We start from the raw sequence: 16,959 nt of genomic DNA, 5'->3' as shown, positions 1-16,959 counted from the left end.
GTATGTTAAAAATGCCTTCGTATTTTGAGACAAATATTTGCGAAAAATTTTTACTTCGTATGTTCGAAGATTTTTATGTAAAGATCGTAAATCAAGGTCGGACTGCATCTATTTTAATAACTTTTGCATAGATTTTGGTATTTTGTGTACTAACTGAAGAATTAACAACAGTATCAGCACCATGTTGTTGTCTTCATACACAGACAAGATTTGGTTGTTTACTGCTATTCTGAACAGAATCCTTGTACAAAAAGTACCGTGCTAGTCCTTGTTTAAATGAGCAAACAAACACCTTACATCACCAAATTGAAATGATTACAAAGTGTTTAAAGCTTTTACAAAAGCAGATTAATGCAAGATTGTGAGCGGTGGTGTTAAAAAGGTAAGAATATCTTTATCAACCATATCACTACTGATGATATTTGTGTTCATGTTAAATCTTGACAAAAAGAAGCCTGCTTAACAAAGGCCTTCTCTTCACCAAATGGCGAATGCGTAGACGCTTGACGTTTTTTGGCGAATGTTAACCCACACTTTCATACAGAATGTTAACCTGGTTTTCTACACAATAATTATTTGTAAATGCTTTGAAAAAAAACCTAAAATTGATAAGAACTTGAAAGGGTATTATACTTCCTGTTTAAAAAAATACGAAAAAAACATTAAGACCCGATAGTTGAGCATTAGCGGGTTCGAGGTCATATAATCACGCATAAATTTTCACAAACAAATATATTATTTGAACGCTAATGGTTTAATTGCCGCTTAAGTGCAATACGAGTGCGCTTAACTAGTTTATTTCGGCTCATGACACAAATGTGTACACTTAACCAAAATTTCTGTTGTGATAGGATAAGGTGACAAATTCACTATTTAAAAAAAAACATGAATGCATAATGCAAAAGTATGAAATTTTATAACAGCTTGAATGTTGCGAGCTATTAAGAATATCAATAAATAAATAAATCAATGAAATCAATACTAACCCATATTCAGTGTATTGCTTAATCGTCGGAGTGAAATCAAAATCAGCCTACAACAAGATGGAATGCATATAATTAATATACATCAGATTGGTTAGATGATAGAGTAGGACAGCTGATCCATCGATCATCCCAGTGCTTATCGTCCACTTCTCGGGTATTTTACAATCTGAGAATCGGTCAAATTGACAGTAACTTTTGCAAAAGGCATTTAAATACCGAAACAAGAGAGGAGGTCATCTAATTCAGATGCAAGAACTACATGTATACTCAAAATAGTATTAACTGAATTTGTCAGCTCAGTGAAACTACGATGAATGGCATGTTGCTGATTTTGTCTGATGCATATTTTAACACTAATAATTTGGAATGAAAACAAGTCTAACAAAAATATGACAAACAAATGAAAGTATCATGTTTTTTTATTACGCAGACTGGTACATTGTTTATAGTCCTATCGTGCCAGCCGTGTCTATCAATTTACATATCTACTATGCACTGGTGAGACGGAGACTCTTTATGATGGATTTAATTTAAAATTAATCCTACTCCCACTGAAAGGGGAAATGTTATGCAGCTAATTTATATACCATTAAAATGAAGTAACTTACGCCATTTCAAAACCTGTGTAATTTATAGATTGAGTATAATTAAAAATTCCAAACCTCAGAGCTTCTAGTTTGATTGTGTATTTACGAGAGAACATGCATTTACTTGCCAACAACTTGAAGACACGTGCTAAAACACTGACTCCATGGCGTCACTGACATCTGCCCACATACAAATACTTCCAATATTTACATCCTGGTTATTTAAGGTCATCGCTCGGCTCGCCAATATTACATAACTCTCAAGATGATAACATTAATGCTGATTCACCAGTGACATTCTTTTGGAAATATACCAATTCACATAATCTGAATGGAGTGGTGAGTGGGCAGTGCTTGGTCACACATCATTTAGCTTGCAAAGATATCAATTTAAAAAAAACATTGATGTATAAATTTTTATGACATCACATCATATTGTTAACAGTTAAAGTAGGATAACCATAATAATAACAGTTAAAGTACGATAACTATAATAATAACGGTTGAAGTACGATAACTATAATAATAACAGTTGAAGTACGATAACTATAATAATAACAGTTAAAGTGCGATAACCATAATAATAACAGTTAAAGTGCGATAACTATAATAATAACAGTTGAAGTGCGATAACTATAATAGTAACAGTTGAAGTATGATAACCATAATAATAACAGTTAAAGTGCGATAACTACAATAATAACAGTTGAAGTGCGATAACTATAATAATAACAGTTGAAGTATGATAACTATAATAATAACAGTTGAAGTAGGATAACTATAATAATAACAGTTGAAGTATGATAACTATAATAATAACAGTTGAAGTATGATAACTATAATAATAACAGTTAAAGTGCGATAACTATAATAATAACAGTTGAAGTAGGATAACTATAATAATAACAGTTGAAGTATGATAACTATAATAATAACAGTTGAAGTACGATAACTATAATAATAACAGTTGAAGTACGATAACTATAATAATAACAGTTGAAGCACGATAACCATAATAATAACAGTTGAAGTACGATAACTATAATAATAACGGTTGAAGTACGATAACTATAATAATAACAGTTGAAGTATGATAACTATAATAATAACAGTTGAAGTATGATAACTATAATAATAACAGTTGAAGTAGGATAACTATAATAATAACAGTTGAAGTACGATAACTATAATAATAACAGTTAAAGTACGATAACCATAATAATAACAGTTAAAGTGCAATAACTATAATAATAACAGTTGAAGTGCGATAACTATAATAGTAACAGTTGAAGTATGATAACCATAATAATAACAGTTAAAGTGCGATAACTACAATAATAACAGTTGAAGTGCGATAACTATAATAATAACAGTTGAAGTATGATAACTATAATAATAACGGTTGAAGTAGGATAACTATAATAATAACAGTTGAAGTATGATAACTATAATAATAACAGTTGAAGTATGATAACTATAATAATAACAGTTAAAGTGCGATAACTATAATAATAACAGTTGAAGTACGATAACTATAATAATAACAGTTGAAGTATGATAACTATAATAATAACAGTTGAAGTACGATAACTATAATAATTACAGTTGAAGTACGATAACTATAATAATAACAGTTGAAGTACGATAACCATAATAATAACAGTTGAAGTACGATAACTATAATAATAACGGTTGAAGTACGATAACTATAATAATAACAGTTGAAGTATGATAACTATAATAATAACAGTTGAAGTATGATAACTATAATAATAACAGTTGAAGTAGGATAACTATAATAATAACAGTTGAAGTACGATAACTATAATAATAACAGTTAAAGTACGATAACCATAATAATAACAGTTAAAGTGCGATAACTATAATAATAACAGTTGAAGTGCGATAACTATAATAGTAACAGTTGAAGTATGATAACCATAATAATAACAGTTAAAGTGCGATAACTATAATAATAACAGTTGAAGTGCGATAACTATAATAATAACAGTTGAAGTATGATAACTATAATAATAACAGTTGAAGTAGGATAACTATAATAATAACAGTTGAAGTATGATAACTATAATAGTAACAGTTGAAGTATGATAACTATAATAATAACAGTTGAAGTATGATAACTATAATAGTAACAGTTGAAGTACGATAACTATAATAATAACAGTTGAAGTATGATAACTATGATAATAACAGTTGAAGTATGATAACTATAATAATAACAGTTGAAGTATGATAACTATAATAATAACAGTTAAAGTATGATAACTATAATAATAACAGTTAAAGTGTGATAACTATAATAATAACAGTTGAAGTACGATAACTATAATAATAACGGTTGAAGTACGATAACTATAATAATAACAGTTAAAGTACGATAACTATAATAATAACAGTTAAAGTAGGGTAACTATAATAATAACAGTTGAAGTATGATAACTATAATAATAACAGTTGAAGTACGATAACTATAATAATAACAGTTGAAGTACGATAACTATAATAATAACAGTTAAAGTATGATAACTATAATAATAACAGTTAAAGTACGATAACTATAATAATAACAGTTAAAGTATGATAACTATAATAATAACAGTTAAAGTAGGATAACTATAATAATAACAGTTGAAGAATGATAACTATAATAATAACAGTTGAAGTATGATAACTATAATAATAACAGTTGCAGTACGATAACTATAATAATAACAGTTAAAGTATGATAACTATAATAATAACAGTTAAAGTGCGATAACTATAATAATAACAGTTGAAGTACGATAACTATAATAATAACGGTTGAAGTACGATAACTATAATAGTAACAGTTAAAGTATGATAACTATAATAATAACAGTTAAAGTGCGATAACTATAATAGTAACAGTTAAAGTATGATAACTATAATAATAACAGTTAAAGTATGATAACTATAATAATAACAGTTAAAGTGTGATAACTATAATAATAACAGTTGAAGTACGATAACTATAATAATAACGGTTGAAGTACGATAACTATAATAGTAACAGTTGAAGTACGATAACTATAATAATAACGGTTGAAGTATGATAACTATAATAATAACAGTTGAAGTATGATAACTATAATAATAACAGTTGAAGTATGATAACTATAATAATAACAGTTGAAGTATGATAACTATAATAATAACAGTTGAAGTATGATAACTATAATAATAACAGTTGAAGTATGATAACTATAATAATAACAGTTGAAGTATGATAACTATAATAATAGCTGCTTATGAACAATAAAGCAGGATTAATCACTTCCTAATATTCAAACAAATATTTCATTTCAAAGTTCAAACATTTTAAATGCTTTTGTTCATTACTAGATGCTTAAAGATCCTGTCAGAACCATGTTTAGATAAAGCGATATGTTAATAGCGTTTATGTAAAGCATTTGTTAATACCAGCTGTTCAACAAAGACTTTCAGACAGAATCACCAAATTTTAGATCATTTGAAGTGTTAGTTTTATGACTGGCTAGAATGACATGCGTATTTGCCCACAGCTCGAAAAACAACTACGGTTTCGACTAGTATAAATATTGTGCGTTATTGTTTAGAGCGGTTGGCCAATGAATTGATGGCATTCGAGGCTTACATTTCGAACGAACACGCAATAACTGATAACTGAATGTCTCGGTTATCCTTTTGAATAAAGCTAAATCATTGCGGAGATAGAGGATTTCCTTCACTCGCTTCTCCTTCGATCATTTCTAATAAAATCGCTTGTCGACTGAGTGTAAGACCATGTTTGTTTTTCGAGCAATAGCCAAACGTGCATGTACATGTTAGCCAATAACAGGAAAACTTATGCTTATGATCTGAAAGTTTATGGTTAAACATGAAGAACTGCTAAACAATATGGTGTTCACCGATTGTTTCAACTAGATATGGCACAACAGGATCTTCAAAACATTTTAAAAGTTTGGTCACTTGAATCCATATCAATATGAGCAAGAATAATGGCACTGAGCGGGTAAGACATTGTGTTTCATCGATCATGGCTTACAGCGGTAATACTTCCTCAAATAGTTCCTAATTGTATGTGATTGGTTGTGAAAAAGACAATAAATTATTTCTAACATCTCAATTCTAGGAGGCTTCAAATATATTTGGGACCTCGGATCATTAGCTAAAGTCGGACTAGCGTAAGCAAGGCTACAATGACTCATCTTACCGTGTATCCGTAGCTCATGAGCATCATGTTACTAGGCAGCCATTTTAGAGACTGTTGCGTGTTTCCTGTCTGCTTGAGCGCTTCTCCGCAGAGCAAAAGATGGTGGCAGTCGGAGAGAGGCAGAAAGTTCTTAGTTGACAGCATCCCGTTCTCACCGATATTCAACAGCATCATGCTCAATCTTGGACCAATGTTGATTTTTCTGAAGGACAAATATGCTCTAGATGACACGGAACATATCTGCTACTGATGGCTCAGCTTATGTAACAATTAGCTATGAATATGGGAAAAGCGAGTAGGCAGAAGGTTACGCTTTTAAAGATGAAATTACACAATATTTTAGTAGATTTTATCAGAAGATATCAGTATTTTTCTATCATTTGTGATTGTTTTTGATGTTCGAGGTGATTTGACAGCCAGGATGTTTCAAGATTAAAATCGAAAAAACTTGATTGAAGTTGAAACGCTCAGAAAAAAACTAGGTGCAAAATGACATCAGGAATAATTATTGCTAATGCTGCTATAGTTGATATCGGCTATTGCATTAAGGTTGCAACGTTACGCGTCTCTATTCTGTTGTTCTCTTTACGATTATAGATATCATAATAGCACTTTCGCTTAATCCGAGCGTTTTAACCGAGATCAAGTTTTGTTGATTTTAATCTTGAAACATCCTGGAAGTCAGATCACCTCAAACATCAAACACAATTGCAAATGATAAAAATACTGATACTTTCTGATAAACACATTTTTGTGTAAATTCATCTTTAACAGGAATCCTAACAAAATACTTGCAGCAGCTACCGGCTACCTATCTTCGTGCACGGCAGATTGCTACCTATCTTCGTGCACGGCAGATTGCTACCTATCTTCGTGCACGACAGATTGCGCAATAAAACCACTCCAATGAAAGTGGTACAAAAGCGTGGTCTGCTCAATTTCTTTGGAAGTTGTACTTATCGAATAGTTCTATCTTTTTCGAGCACCAAATCAGAGATAATGAATGCAAAGAAAAAATATTAAAGGGAACAAGAGTAACTGATGTAGCTGAACCACTGCTTGATAAAACAGAGGGAGGGGCAGGAAAAGAGTCATGGGGGAATACACGAATGCAGAAATTGAGAAATTCGTCACGAAGACGCATGCTTCCGAGAGGGGATCGCTTTTGAAATTAATTTTGGCACAAATTATGCAAGGCTAATTTGTAAGGTCAAACCCTCCTCACATTTGTGAAGAGAGTACACATTTCATCATGTCATAATATAGGTTACGAGAAAATTCTTCAATGGCTGTGAAATCGGTCAATTGTCGGCAGTTGACCTGCAGTGGCGTTAACCTTGGTAACATATCCGTGTCAGTGTCTTATGAGAGCATTGATTTCCCAATAAGGACTACCAAAATTCCGAAGAGACAATAGTCACTTATAGCAATGTTTCGCTATCAAAGTCACCAAAAAGATAGACTATTCAGAACAGATGAGGCAGGCTATAAATAAAAAGGATATACGAGTGAGCGGCACCATAATCTAGAACATACTATTTACTTTTTAGTGCGCTGATGCCACCTTTATTTTCTCTTGTCATAAAAGCCTCTTATTCTCTAAAGATTAATGACCTATTATATTCAGTACTATGTTGTTGTGAACTAAGACACCCATTCTGAAGAGCTTTTGTATATTTTACTGGAACTCAGCGTTTTGAGAAAAGTAGATCTATCGCTGTCTCCCTCTGGTTGGGAGTGCTCCCATATAACCTGCAGACACTTTACAGAGTCTACTTTTAGCGTTCATAATCAATTCTAAATATATTAAAAAAAGTGTATTGAGATATTCAAGTCTTTATCTGCATTGCATCTGGGGTTATGTTGTAAACTATAAAATATATTGCTATTTTCAGAATTTTTTTCGAGTTAAATAAATGAGAATCAAATTGATCAGTGTGCGAGATATAACGAACAAAATAGTGATGCATATTTGAACTATACTGATAGGGACACAACAATATAAAAGAGACGGCGCAGTCAAGTGACTTAATTTTAATGTTTCCCTAGTTTATTGGCAACAGAAGCTCAACTGGCGAAGTATTCCGGTTGATATCGTGTCAAAAAGAATTGCGTTGATAATACTAAATTATTCGATACTCTCTTACACTTTTAAGTGCTCATAATCGCATAACAATCCACGTAAATTCCTCTAAGATTTAATGATGCTCTTTCGTCCTCAACTACAGGGTATATATATATATATATATATATATATATACCCTGTATATATATATATATGTGTATATATATACACACATATATATATATATATATATATATATATGTGTATATATATATATGTGTATATATATGTGTATATATATGTGTATATATATATATATATATATATGTACCGCTATAGCACTTTATTCTGGCTTCTTATAGTGACTAACCGAACTTGCTGTCATGTCATATAAATTAAATAGCATATAAGCATAGATATATTTTTACGCTGAAACTATTGTGCAGAATATATAGTTTATTGTCACTTTGGTTTTTCCGTCTCGCCCAATGGTAGCGAGCCGATATTCAAAATAGGGTAGCAAATGGCTCCGCATACCACTTTGCATATTCATATATATTTAAAAATGTTCACAATTCTATGCAAACCTAACTATGAACCAAAAAAATAATATTAGCGAATCAGACCAAACCAAAACAAGCAATTTATTAGACTTAGCATGTAGGGAAAAACCTAAAAAAATTGGGTAAAATCAAAAGAAGTTTTAAATGGAATACAGTGCTGAGCATGAGTAAACACTAGTTACAACTAATCGTAAACATATTACAGTGGTACCTTGAGATCTCAACTGTGGGTCTCAAATGGTCAATCTACACTGTATTGCACGACTGCTTTGCGAACATATTGCAGATTGACACTATATCGAGCGACTGCTTTGTGAACACACGGCAGGCTGACACTATATTGGGTGACTGCTTTGTCAAAATACGACAGATCGACACCCTATCACATGACTGTTGCGGCAACACATAGCAGATCGACACTACATAGCATTATTGCTATGTCAACACAGCAGATCGACACTATTTTGCACGATTACTGCGTCAACACACAACAGATCGACACTATATTGCACGGCTGCTTTGTGAACACACGGCAGATCAACACTATAATGCACGACTGCTTTGTTAACACACAGCAGATCGACACTACAATGCACAACTGCTTTGTGAACACACTGCAGATCGACACTATAATGCACGACTGCTTTGTGAACACACGGTAGATCGACACTATTATGCACGACTGCTTTGTGAACACACGGTAGATCGACACTACGATGAACGACTGCTTTGTGAACACACGGCAGATCGACACTATTATGCACAACTGCTTTGTGAACACACGGCAGATCGACACTACAATGCACGACTGCTTTGTGAACACACGGCAGATAGACACTATAATGCACGACTGCTTTGTGAACACACGGCAGATCGACACTATAATGCACGACTGCTTTGTTAACACACTGCAGATCGACACTACAATGCACGACTGCTTTGGGAACACACCAGATCGACACTATTTTGCACGATTACTGCGTCAACACACAGCAGATCGACACTATAATGCACAACTGTTTTGTGAACACACTGCAGATCGACACTACAATGCACGACTGTTTTGGGAACACACCAGATCGACACTATTTTGCACGATTACTGCGTCAACACACAGCAGATCGACACTATAATGCACGACTGCTTTGTGAACACACGGCAGATCGACACTATATTGCACGACTGCTTTGTGAACACAGGGCAGATCGACACTATAATGCACAACTGCTTTGTGAACGCATGGCTGCTTTGTGAACACACGGCAGATCGACACTATAATGCATGACTGGTTTGTGAACACACGGCAGTGCCACTGCTGCATCAACACAACATCATCTTATGAAAACTAAGCAGATAATCTAAGAAACAAAGATACACTTGCCAGCCAAAGCGTTCCAAGATGATATGTTTATTAAATACGAGACAAAAACACGAGATTGGAATACACAATCAAACTTAGAACACCATAACAAATAGCTAAGACTAAAAAAGACCCGTGATGCTATACAACAAAACACATGGCACGCTCGTCTACCAGTGTTGTTGAGAGATGAACGATCTACATGTATGTTTGTCATACAAAAATTATACAAATACACGGAAACAAAATAAAATACTCGTCATTAATAATAAAAATTGTTCTACTTAAAATAACTATTTATTTGCAAAATGAGAGCATTCATAGCATGGGCTATGAAGAACACACCTGAACACGCTGAACAATGAACATGAGCTGAATTACCGCTGCTATAGAATGTAAAGGTGATCAAGATGAGATGTTTTTTGAGATGTTTATAGCAAATGAAATAAAAAATGCATTTCGTAATTGGCAAAAATAGAAAGTTTTTGTTTACAATGATATAAACCTCTGGTATAAAATTGGATTTTTATACTATTAATACATAAGAGCCCAGCATTCTTGATTAAAAGGAAGCACACAAATTTCTAAATTATAAATTCTAGAAATATTCATGGAAAATGAAACAACATTGCAGCGATTGTAGGAACAAATTTGTCCAAGCAAAAAACTAATACCACTCTGTAGAGCCTTCTGAAGTGCAGAGGTTCTCTCCACATACATACTTCACACAGGTAGTTTTGCTAATCATAACCGATTCAGAGATGAAAAGTTTGAAGTCTTAGATATTCGATGATATAATAGACAATGAGAGGACAACTCCAAGTTCGTGTTACGAGTACAAAAGCTACATGAATTGTGCTAGTTCATAATTTGCAATAGACGTAAACACATTAAGGGGATTATAAAACTTTAATTGGTAAAACTTGGAATGTTACCAACAGAACCGGCAATAGTTCTTGTTTTTATCACGACTTTGGGCACTAATAATCCTTCATTAGTGCCTCAAATATTTGCAGTGGCTTGTGATTCAAATTACGAAATATTTATGTTTTTGTCTGTTCTTAAAGAACTTGAAGTGATTTTAAATTTATCAATTTTAGTACAAGTTCAACATTAGAACAAGTGGGACACAAAAATATTTTTGAGTTTCGCCCACAGCATAAGGAGTGAAGCCAAACCCCTCCTCCCCCCCCCCTCCCCCGGGTAACTTACAGCTATTCATACATAATGTGAAGGCTACAATGATCATTCGGCACAGCTACCTTTTAACACCTGAAACCCTTGGATTGTCTGGCTGAGTAATCAGGCATCTTAACTTTCAAATATAATTGTAGCAAAAGATTTTCATGTAATCTATATTGTCATTGTTTACAAGTTAGCCTATTACTTTTACTACATCATGTGGGCATATTACGAGGCACCGCATTGAAAAAGAAAAATACTGTTTCAAAGCAGTAGCAGATAGGCTTCACGGACAGTTGAGATTTTTCCGTTTTCAACGAGCGCACCTGGTAAAATCTGCAAAGTTCAAGTTATTGTTTGATATCTTGTTAAGCAAGTCGTAAATTATAATATACCGCCTTTAATGATAAACCAAAAAATAAACATTTTGAAAGCATTGACAAGTGAGAAAATTTAATTAGTTATTTGTAAGAATGGCATTTATTTAGTACTAAAACACGCAGAGCGCTAAATTTAGCTGATTGCACGTGTAGCTGAAAAAGGATTGTATTGAAAGTAGTTTATGCTCCACGAAAAGCATCTGATAATTTATCTATCAGTAAAATTTCAGCAAAATATGTCCAAAAAATAGCGGAGCAGTTAATAAGCATTCCTGAAGAGGATGATTTTGCAGCAATATATGGCCAGCCGCACTCAGTAATAATCTCGTTAGCATGATTAATCTACTGCTGAGACATTTTTCGGCATTTCTACGCCTCTGGCCATCCAGGGCATGGAATTTTATGGCCATCCCCAGACATCCTCCTCCTCCGTCCTCACCAAAGCCGTAAGGAAATTTCCGACATTTCAGCTCGTACAACATGTTTTTAAGTCCGAGGCGACGCCTATTTGTTAATATACGATTGTTGTAAAGTCGTTGAAGAGCTACTTTGTTATTTCAGGTTAGAGATGGGAATGGACTGCAAACTGCCATGACAGCTTTTCACACAGAAATATGCATTTTTGTACTTTTGAAAAGTGTGAGCTTATTTCAATGTTAATTAATACCCAGCAAACACAATTCTGTTGACTCAAAAGCAAAAATTTCAATTTTATAAAGTTAAAAATCTTCATAAAGCAGCTTAAGACTGATTTAAAAATGGTTTTTGATTATTAAGTCTCATTTCACTATTTCTTAAACAAATATAGTCAACATATTACTATTGTTAGGTAATATGGCAAGTCTTGGTAAGGATTATAAAACCAATACTAACTGTATGAACCTATCAGCAGTGTCTCACTTATATTTAAAAGGCGCTCGGTAGACAACCACTCTAATACACATCAAAGGTCGTCTGCAATACATGTGCGGCAATCACTTAGTTTTTATGAGAATGTTAAAAATGATTGAACAAAACACCCATGAAAATGTTCAGCTTCCTTTGAATAGACTTTGTGCTCGGGTGATGTTTACCGCAAGTGAATCCAGTGCTATTCAAAGGGTTTGTTAGAGACAATAGAGAGATGAATGAATTAAGTTGACATTCAATGTATTGCATGGCGGCATTGAAATGTGACTCTGGCACGGCGTTACAAAAACACGCCTTAACTCTATGTTTTACAGTAGTGCAGATAACTCCAATTTCTAAACTCTATGGACAATGCCTATGAAAAACAGGATAAAGTAGGAACGCTTGAAAAATAGCGACTCATCTACTTTGGTGCATGTAGTTAATAGAATACTGGCAAGGCAGTCGTTAAATTCCAAAAACTTTTGGAAGCCTGGGGAAGTAGCACACCAATTTCTGACCGATCAGTAAACCAAACCGGATAGCTACTATAGCAAGACACGACAATAGTATAAAACTATTACAGCACCACCAATAAAAACATAATTACTACTAATCAAGCCATACAGTTATATAATCTCATTAAATCCGCTAATTCCAACCAATTGTGTTAGCAAATCCACTTTTAGATGCTAGAATAATTCATGTTGATGAGGTGCACCTCGGAGAAAAAATATGAATTGCATCAATGTGGGTTAGAATATAAAAGTGAACTGCTAATTCCCATCACAGTATTTAGAAACAAATTCTACTTTCCTGCAGCTCTAGTCACAAACAGAGCGAACACAATCATTATCCACTGCCACTATATCATTCTCACATAATAGTTTTCCTGATGAGCTAGCCAAAATTGTACGTCAGCACATTCCTCTCTCAAGCGTACCAGATTAGTACAAACATTCTCAAGAAAAAAATAGGAAATTTTCACAGATAAATATAGAAGCTATTAAACGAATGTGTGGTTTGGCTGATTGAAAGGAATCATGAAACAAAGGAAGAGGAAGTTTGATCACTCTGATTGATGACTATTACGAGAATCTGACTATTATCACACTCACTGTTATTACGCATACACGTAGATGATTTGTAATATTATTCACCACTCAGGAATTAACCTCATTGAAAGACTAAAAAATTCCATGATTATAAAATAAATCGGAAATATTATTTCCTAAAATATTTTGACTTGAAGAGAAAAACAAGGTTTCTCAAGTTTTTGTTATTTGTATAGTTTTTATACTGCCGCTAGACTTCTAGCATGAGAAGTTGCCATTTGAATATCAACATATCACAGTAGAGACAACGCAGTGAGGGTACTTTTCAGTTATTGAAAACCTTTCAAGTTTTAGTTCCTTATTTGCCAGTCGCCATACGAGGTGATTACTAGGCTTCACCACTAAATGCTTACAAATGCAAACAAGCTGACTATCAGCTTTCCATTTTATGACCTGATTGGAATGATACATTTCCATATGTTCAAAAAGCAGTAAATATGTACCACTGGCAGAATGTGACTCAACCTAACTTGAGAATTCCTTTAGTCCGGGCTGATGTGAAACAAGTCAATTTCAGCATAATTTACTACAAAACTATCTTCATGAAAAGGTTGCGTGCCAAAAACTACATGTAAGAGTAAATGGCACAAAGCGGAAATGTTTTCTTGTCGACCAAATAGTGAATTATTGTTGCTACACTCTTTGATTTTTATTTATGTCCTACAAGACCTACATGTTTTATTGATTGTGTGGCTGGCATCAAAATTAAATGACCTTTCACCTTTTTGGACAGGCAAATCCTTTGGCATACTTGAGCAAGCCCGTGTTCCCTCCTGCCGTACTGCCTCCCTTACAGCCTAGGCTAGCCTTTTATTTGAAATAAAAGCTATTTGCTTCCTCAACAGCTGTAAATGCTCCGCTACTATACGCATTTATTTACACAAAATACACTAGTCGAAAAAAACTCTGCACAAGCATTGCGGGATGCAAAAATAATCTAAGTTGTCTTCACCAAATCTGCTGTGATCTGAGAGCAATGGGTTCCAAAGATGGTAAGAGATGATTGCTAGTTATTCATTCGTGTAAAACCTCCCCATCCCAACTTTGTTGAAGTTGGTCTTTTGTAGTCATCCAAATGATACCGGCTTAAAACTGTCTGAATAAATGTAAGAAACGTGAACAGCAACATCGTGCCGAAAACCTTGGCCGTATTGCATGGGTAGGTTAATGAGGCAAGCTGCAGGGATCATCAAATGCCAGAGATTCCTGTTTAATTACAGGATTAAGATGATTTTAATACTCTGGTAAATTATAACCACTTGCTGTTTTCAGTCTAGGGTTCTTCTGCTAACCAGTCTGATGGCATATCCAGACTTTAGACATAGTTTTAACTGTTGACATAAATACTCACTAGTCTTTGGCTCAAACGACTGTCACCAAAAATGGTATTAATAAGTTACCAATAAATTATTAAAACATCAATAAGTATTGATTTTCCTTAATAATTACAACTCCCATGTTTGCTATTTTACTTCAATATCCACCACTAATGAACCCATTTCATATAATCAGATACACAGCAAAGATATCTATGGCACTACACAGTTGTAGGGCCTATAGCAATAGTAAACAAGAAAATGAACATAGAAAAGATAACTCCGTGTAGAAGTTAATGTAAATTGGATATGTTAGCGTTTTACTTAATGAACGACACCCAAAGCGTTTCAGAATTACCGATGGTTTTAAAAATTACAAAGTTAGTTGTAAAACTAATTTCAACATAAAACTTAACCCTTTGCAGAATTTTCACTTCAAAAGTAAAGAAAAATTAACAAATTGTACATATGTCTATAAGGTATGCATTTAATGTACACATATTTAAATTCTTTGATCACCAAATAAATCCATTGAACATTATTTTGAATGTTATTTGCACAAAGGTCACCACTGAGAAACCATAATTTCAAGTAATGGGCATGTCCTTTGGGCAGTTGGATTCGTGTTTTATGTAAAACAGCTTGAGGAGCTATCAAAGCTAATGAAATCAATAAATTAAGAATGTTGCTCATGCATGGCAATCAGATAATACATCTATAACATGCGAGTTATAACAACGACTACTCTGAAATCAGATAATACATCTATAACATGCGAGTTATAACAACGAGTACTCTGAAGAGAAAACAGCAAATAAAATACATAAATAACAAGAGGTTACCACGACTGTTTTACAAAATAAATTAATTGCTGAACAAGTGCTAGACGATTTGCACTATGATAGAGAGCTCAGCTCAGTCCTGGCGTCAGTCTCTGTATCCTCTGTTCTTTTTCCTCAATTGGCTCTGGGTCGGTGATCAGCCGCCCCAATAGCGCGCCTGTCCTCCCCTCAATGTATTTCCGTTTAAGAACCAATTGAAGACTCTACATACCATACGAACTACATACTGTGCACACTACATACCATACTAACTACATACTGTGCACACTACATACCATACTAACTACATACTGTGCACACTACATACCATACTAACTACATACTGTGCACACTACATACCATACTAACTATATACTGTGCATACTACATACCATACTAACTACATACTGTGCACAATACATACCATACTAACTACATACTGTGCACAATACATACCATACTAACTACATACTGTGCACAATACATACCATACTAACTACATACTGTGCACACTACATACCATACTAACTACATACTGTGCACAATATATACCATACTAGCTACATATTGTGCACACTACATACCATACTAACTACATACTGTGCACACTACATACCATACTAACTATATACTATGCACACTACATACCATACTAACTATATACTGTGCACACTACATACCATACTAACTACATACTGTGCACACTACATACCATACTAACTACATACTGTGCACACTACATACCATACTAACTACATACTGTGCACACTACATACCATACTAACTTCACACGGTGCTCAAAAAAGCATATAACTCAAGTCCGCTCTGTAAATGAGTTTCCAGTATAAAACTTTCAACTTGGTAAATCGACTCATTTTCAGCTGTGCACCAAATGATGTCTCAGGTGCCGGCAAGAGATTGAAATACAGGAAATATTGAACAGAATGTGTACGTATTCGGGAGCTAAGATAAAGCGCGAAGGTTTTGATGATATACATGAAGATTGAGAGGGCCAAACACATCACTCACTGAGCCTGGTCAACAACAAATGCTGTTTGAACGAAAATCTGCTGAAAACAACATGACCTGAAATTGGTGTAAAAGTTGCACACCTGTCGTGGAATGTAAATAAAAATGACTGGGTCGAACTTCCCCACCTTCTCCTGTGACAGAACCATGAGGAAATCTGACAGAATTTTTACCACTGAAGTTGTAGTGCATTTGCTGACTTGGAGTCAGTTTTAAGTAATTCAAATGTTCTAAAATACAGTCAGACCTGTAATTATGTTTGTCTTAAAAGACTAACTTTCTATCGCAAAGCAGAAAAGTTCAGCAAATGTTTGACTATTTGTGCAGGTAATTTTCAACATACGAGTTTCAAGTCTTACAAAGTGCACCTGTGTTTCAAGTCTTAAAAAATGCACCCGTGTTGCAAGCGAGAACAGAGGCTAGTAAAATCTAA

The 16,959-nt window shown here is 33.8% G+C and overlaps 1 protein-coding gene across 1 annotated transcript in view; it reads right to left on the bottom strand.

The window, feature by feature from the left end:
- LOC137399739 (uncharacterized) overlaps window positions 1–16,959 on the bottom strand; it is a 77,149-nt gene that overhangs the window by 31,766 nt on the left and 28,424 nt on the right. Inside the window, exons 14-15 of the mRNA XM_068085953.1 lie at window positions 5,808–6,009; window positions 987–1,033 (exon numbers count right to left, since the gene is read on the bottom strand). Coding sequence (XP_067942054.1) covers window positions 987–1,033; window positions 5,808–6,009 — 249 coding nt within the window. The remainder of the gene's footprint in view (window positions 1–986; window positions 1,034–5,807; window positions 6,010–16,959) is intronic.

The sequence above is a fragment of the Watersipora subatra genome, chromosome 7 (genome assembly GCF_963576615.1).
Source record: "Watersipora subatra chromosome 7, tzWatSuba1.1, whole genome shotgun sequence".
Taxonomy (NCBI): Eukaryota; Metazoa; Bryozoa; class Gymnolaemata; order Cheilostomatida; family Watersiporidae; genus Watersipora; species Watersipora subatra.
The sequence above is the reverse complement of the archived record's forward strand: the minus strand, read 5'-3'. Positions and strand labels throughout refer to the sequence as shown.